Below are 6189 nucleotides of genomic sequence, written 5' to 3'. Positions count from 1 at the left end.
CTTAAGACATTTCAGATTGTACATATTTTTTCAGGAATAGTTTGTAAATGCAAACATTTTCATGTAATTTTCCTTTTTTTTCCACTAAAACAGATAATTATTTGTTGTTGTCATTATTTATAGGTTGTTGTGTTATTATTTTACTTTAGATCATATTGGTCTGAATGTGGAACCTGAACTAAAATGATCTTCAGTGTCATTTTTCATCCTGTGTGTGTGTGTGTGTGTGTGTGTGTGTGTGTGGGGGGGGGGGGGGGGGGGGGTTGGACCCTTTGGAGGCTGGTTTTGGTCCACGGTCCATATATTGACCCCCCCCCCCCCCCCACACACACACACACACTTTAGTTTGTGGTTAATATAGATGTTAAATCCCATCCACTTCCGGCCCACTGCAGATCAAATCAGGCTGAACGTGGAACCTGAAGGAACATGAGTTTGAGAACCCTGATGGACAGTAAAATAACAGCAGAATAACCCACAAAAAATTATGACTCCACATTTTCTTCTCGGTTTGATGTGAAAAAAAATATTACAGTATGCCGATAATTAGAGTCTGGTTTTGACCAACTCTATATATAAAGTGTCATCAGATAACTTTTTTGTTGTGATCTGGTTCTATATAAATAAAATTTGACTGATTGAGTGATTTGATTGGTTTTCCCCTGTAAGTCGCTTTGGATAAAAGCGTCTGCCAAATGCATAAACATAAACATAAATAATACAAACTTCAAAAATTTTTTTGTCATTGTAGTGCAAAAAATAACATTAAATTATGAAAATATTTACATTTACAAACAATAAAATGTGAATGACCTGAACAAATATGAACAACCTGAAATGTCTAAAGAAAATTAATCACAATTTGAGCTCTTTTCTGCCTGTTCCTCAGTGTTTAGTGTCTGTGGAGATCTGATCCAGAATGAACATGTATGAATGATAAGCTGAGGCAGAATTTTGTTAAAATTGCACTGATTTTTTAAAGAAATTTCAGTCTTTTCAGGTCATTCACGTTTTTTTGGATAGTTTATAAAAGTAAGTATTTTCATAATTTGATGTTTGTTTGTTTTTGCACTAAAACAAAGACATAAATTTGGAGTTGTCATTATTTATCGGTTATTATGTGATTATTTGACTGGTGCGTCCCACTGGAGCTCAAATCAGGCTGAATGTGGAACCTGAAAGAACATGAGTTTGAGAACCCTGATATAAAGGCTGTTTCTTTAACCCTTTCATGCACAGTGGTCACTCCAGTGGACAGTTCTTCTCCAGCTGTTCTCTTGTATTTCATGTATTTTATTGCTTTAGTTCCATATCAGCCAACACAGTGGACACTTCTGCACTATATCCCATACACTGACATTCAGACCATTACTGTAACTTTACTGTTCTAGATAAACCTGATCTGCAGGAACATGTTTGTGTGAGTAAATCAATTCCTTGTTATCATTATGAGACTGTCATTAACAGTTTTTTTTTTTAAACAAAAAGTTTGTTTTTGTGCATATTATCTCCATAAAGTGAGTAATAACTTATATTAGAGTGTGTTAAAATGTGACAAAACATCAAATTAGCAGCATTTTCAAATATTTTATTCATAGTTTTCACACAGTGCATCTGTAAATAAATGTTTCTTTGCTTCAAAAATTAAACACATGCTGTCCAGCTGAGTGGATATTTTTGCAATTCCATGAAAAAATAGGTTCATAAATAAAAAAATTCAACCGCAGTGTTTTTTTCAAGCCTTAAGAGGAATAAAAACACTCAAAAAAAAAAAAAAATAAAATCTTGATTTATGCATGAAAGGGTTAAAATGTGGGAAATTATCTAATAAGCAGCATAAAAATGTTTTTTATTGCATAGTTTTCCATATCACTCTCAGATATTCAGTTTTAAATACATGTTTCATTGCTTAAAAAATTAAAAGCATGGTGTCCGGCTGAGTGGACAGTTTTATAACTCCTGAAAAAAAACAACAACTGGATCATATTGTTTTTTTCATGCCTAAAGAGGAATAAAAGCACTCAGAAAAAATGTCTTCAGTAAGGTTCTCATAATTCATGCATGAAAGGGTTAACTGTGGCAGTGTCTGACCCCCCCCCCCCCCCTTCATCTTCCTCACTGCACCTTTAACTCCTCATCCTCTCCTGGTCTGATCTGATTGGTTACTCCAAAGATAAGTTTTTTTTTAAAGGTATCTTTTACTTCCTGTCTTTCCGGTCACTGGGGGAGGGGTCGTCGTCGCCCCCCCCCCCCCCCCCCCCCCCTCATGTACTCTCCTTCCTCCGCAGTCCTCCGTTATTTCCGCTCGGAACCGCACTAACATCCACGCGCACCTGCACACTGCCCATCCTCATCACCATCTTCATCACCACCACCATCATCTTCATCACCACCGCATCCGCAGACATGGACTTCTCTATCCGCGCGGCCAACGTGGAGGACTGCAAGGACATCGCGCGGATGATCACGGTGGGTGAGCACGTGTGCGGCGGCGCGTGACATTCAGTTACCCCCAGAGTCACGCGCGCCCCTCAGTCACCCCGACAGTACAGAGGTATTATTATTGGAAAGGCACGAGCTGCACGAGCTGCGCGTGCGTTGGCGGAAAACAGATGCCGCGGAACCGATCGTGGGTCATAATGGGTCCGCGTGGGTCGTGTTTTCAGGAGACATCCGGTCCAGATGTGTTTGTTTCCACCTGACCTGGATCCAGATGTTTGATCCGAGTCTAGATTCACTGAAAACTCTGAATGAGTCAGTATCTGATCATGTGTTCTGTGGATTTAATGTAAATAAATAAACTAAATAAAATTAGGAACATTCACGAAATGAACAAAAAAAAAAAAAAAAAAAAAAAAAAAACAACATAAAACCTGGAAACACATTTAACAAATAGAGATATTTTCCTTCAGTCAATAAAAGTTGAACATGACAAATGGGACATGACTGAAAAAAAAATAATAATCAAATCACAGATAATTAAATTAAAAAAAAAAAAAGAATAAATGAATCCCAGTAAATCATGTGCAGTGAAAACAGGGCTTGTTGTGTATGTCATACTTTCATATTCTTGCATCTTTCACATTAACCCTTTCATGCACAGTGGTCACTCCAGTGGACAGCTGTTCGAAGCGGTTCTCTTGTATATTCATGGGTTTTGTTGTTTTAGTTCCACATCAGCCGACACAGTGGACGCTCATACTTCATCCCATACACTGACATTCACACCATTACTGGAGCTGTGCTGTTCTACATAAACCTGATCTGCAGTAAGATAGTGTTTTGGTTTGTTTTTTAAACAAAAAGGTTTTTTTTTGTTTTTTGCCTATTAGCTCCATGTAGGTGTGCTAAAATGTGAGAAAACATCAGATTAGCTGCATTTTAATTTCATGTTTTCACACAGTAGATCAGTAAATACATGTTTCTTTGCTTCTAAATTAAACACATGGTGTTCAGCTGAGTGGACATTTTTGGAACTACATGAAAAATACGTTCATAAAAAAAATCAATTCAATTGTTTATTTTTATACCTGAAGAGGAATTAAAAAAAATCTTAAGGTTCTCATAATTCATGCATGAAAGGGTTAATTTTACTTTCTTGCGTCATTAATGTTTATCTTGTTGCATGTTTTACTGTTTTGTTGCATCTGAAAAGTCATTTTTACTTCACATGAAACAAATACCACATCACTGTTAGGATTTGGAACCATATGTGTTCATATTTATCCTCTTCAGACCCAGGACGGTTAAAGTTTTGGCTTTGTTACATTAAATTTTGCCTTGATCGGAAACAGCATGATGAGACAGTTTTATAGATACATTTTTTCTGTTTTTTTTTTTTTTAGAGGAATGTCCTTTACAGTGATTTTTTTTTTTTTTTTTTTTTTTTTTAAGTAAAGCTGTGAAACTCTTGTCCATTAAAGAGGACAAAAATGCATTTTTGGGTCTATGGGATAAATAAAAAATTTGACAAATTGATCTCTTATGCCATTTGTCAACAAGTTGTTTCTATATTCTTGGATTTTTAGTTTGTTTTTTTTCCATCTTTAATGCTTCATTTTTTTGTGTCTTAAATATTTTTTTAATGCATTACATATTTTACATCAGTTTTACTTTGTTTCATTTTTAACATTGTTTTCTTATTGTATCTTCAATATCTTTTTCATCTTGTATTTTTAACAGTGTCTTATTTTGTTGTATCTTTTCATCGTAACGTTTTCATCTTGTCAACTTAGCGACATTGTTTTCATCATTTTTAACATTGGTATTTCGTAACATCTTTTACACTGTTTTGTTACATCTCTTACATTGTTTTTTATTTTGTTACATTTTTTACAGTTATTTTGTTGCATTTTTAACATTTTTTTAAATTTTGTTAACATCTTTTACAGTTGTTTTGTTGCATTTTTAACATTGTTTTTTATTTTGTTGCATTTTTTACATAGTTTCATTTTATTGCATTTTTAATAGTTTTTTTTTATTTTGTTACATCTTTGACAGTTGTTTTATTGCATTTTTAACATTGTTTTTTATTTTGTTGCATTTTTTACATAGTTTCATTTTGTTGCATTTTTAAACCGTTTTTTTTTTTATTTTGTTACATCTTTTACAGTTGTTTTGTTGCATTTTTAACATTGATTTTTATTTTGTTATATCTTTTACAGTTGTTTTGTTGCATTTTTAACATTGATTTTTATTTTGTTATATCTTTTACAGTTGTTTTGTTGCATTTTTAACAGTTTTTTTTTATTTTGTTACATCTTTTACAGTGTTTCGTTTTGTTGCAGTTTTAACATTTTTATTTCGGTACAACTTTTACATATTTTTTTGTTCCATCTTTTTTCATTGTTTCGTCCTGGTTTGTTTTCCATCCACTCATATGCAGATAAACATTCATTAAATCCATCTGTGTTTGTGTTTCCACCCTTCAGCGGTCGATGAATTGGACTGAACCTTCTGTTTGTCGAGCATGTGATAGTTTCATATTTACAGTTTTTAAAACAACTAAATATGTACATAAAACCTGTAAAAACACCTCTAAAGGTATTGATTATTAACTGTTGTGTCTGTAAAGTAGTTTTACTGTCACTGGACATAGATATGTGTGTTCTAGATGTGAACCTCCACCGTCTGAGTATTAAACGTCTTTACTTATGTGCAAATAACATTTAACTGCAGCAGAATTGAACAGACTCGCGTAAACGTTTTCTAACAACACATTTTGGTCAAACTGTGATATTTGCTTCATGTTGTTTTTTCCTCGCAGGAACTGGCTGAATATGAGAAAGTCACAGACCAAGTGAAAATCACTCAGAGAGGTAAGAAAAAAACCACAGCTCATACAGTCGTGTGTTAAAGTGGATCAGCTCCTGGTCCATTATTTCATTTACATTCATCTGAGCTGAACAAATAATACGCTGCTGAGACGAGGTGATAGAGCAGGTGAATAGAAAGTCCAAAAGTCCAACCGCAGAAAAAAAAAAAAAAGAGTCCAATAAAGAGGCGACAGACCGTAGATAGAAGATAACAGAGTGTTGGTTACAGGACGTTTCCATCCTTTTACGGTTAGAGTTCACTGAGACTTTTACAGAAAACTCTGGGTTTTAGAAAATCACACTTGGAGAAAAGAATTGAAGCAGGTCGTTATCTGAAATGAGGACCAGTTCTAAGTAATTAACCTGGTAAATAAAGGTGAAATAAATCCATAATGAAGTCTCTGTCCACAGCACTGGGGACTACCTTTATCATGTGTCTATTACAGGGGTCTCAAACATGCGGCCCGGGGGCCAAATGTGTCCCGCTAAAGGTTCCAATCCGGTCCGTGGGATGTTTTTTGCACAGTCAAAAATTCCACAGTCTTGAATTGAATTAAGCAAAAGAAAAAAAAAAGAAGAAGCTTGAATTAAGGAAAAAATGTTGAATTAAGCGAAAAAATCTTCAATTAAGCCACAAAAAATCTTGAATTAAGCAAAAAAAATCTTCAACTTCAAATTTTTGTCTTTGTTTTAGATCAAAAAATAACATTAAATTATGAAAATATTTACATTTACAAACTATCTTGCAACAATAAAATGAATGAATGAATAAATTTATTTTTGGTTTTCCATCAATCATTGTACTCAGTACATCAATTGTAATAAACATAAAAACAAAAAAAAGAATAGGCTAGAAGCAAAAGCTTATTTTATG

At 34.0% G+C, this 6189-nt stretch overlaps 1 protein-coding gene across 1 annotated transcript in view; it reads left to right on the top strand.

Moving 5' to 3' along the window:
* The first annotated feature begins 2262 nt into the window (after positions 1-2262).
* LOC115439076 (diamine acetyltransferase 2-like) overlaps positions 2263-6189 on the top strand; it is a 13004-nt gene continuing 9077 nt past the window's right edge. Inside the window, exons 1-2 of the mRNA XM_030162973.1 lie at positions 2263-2469; positions 5267-5318. Coding sequence (XP_030018833.1) covers positions 2407-2469; positions 5267-5318 — 115 coding nt within the window. The 5' untranslated portion in view covers positions 2263-2406. The remainder of the gene's footprint in view (positions 2470-5266; positions 5319-6189) is intronic.

The sequence above is a fragment of the Sphaeramia orbicularis genome, chromosome 18, assembly GCF_902148855.1.
Source record: "Sphaeramia orbicularis chromosome 18, fSphaOr1.1, whole genome shotgun sequence".
NCBI classification, from domain to species: Eukaryota; Metazoa; Chordata; class Actinopteri; order Kurtiformes; family Apogonidae; genus Sphaeramia; species Sphaeramia orbicularis.
The sequence above is the reverse complement of the archived record's forward strand: the minus strand, read 5'-3'. Positions and strand labels throughout refer to the sequence as shown.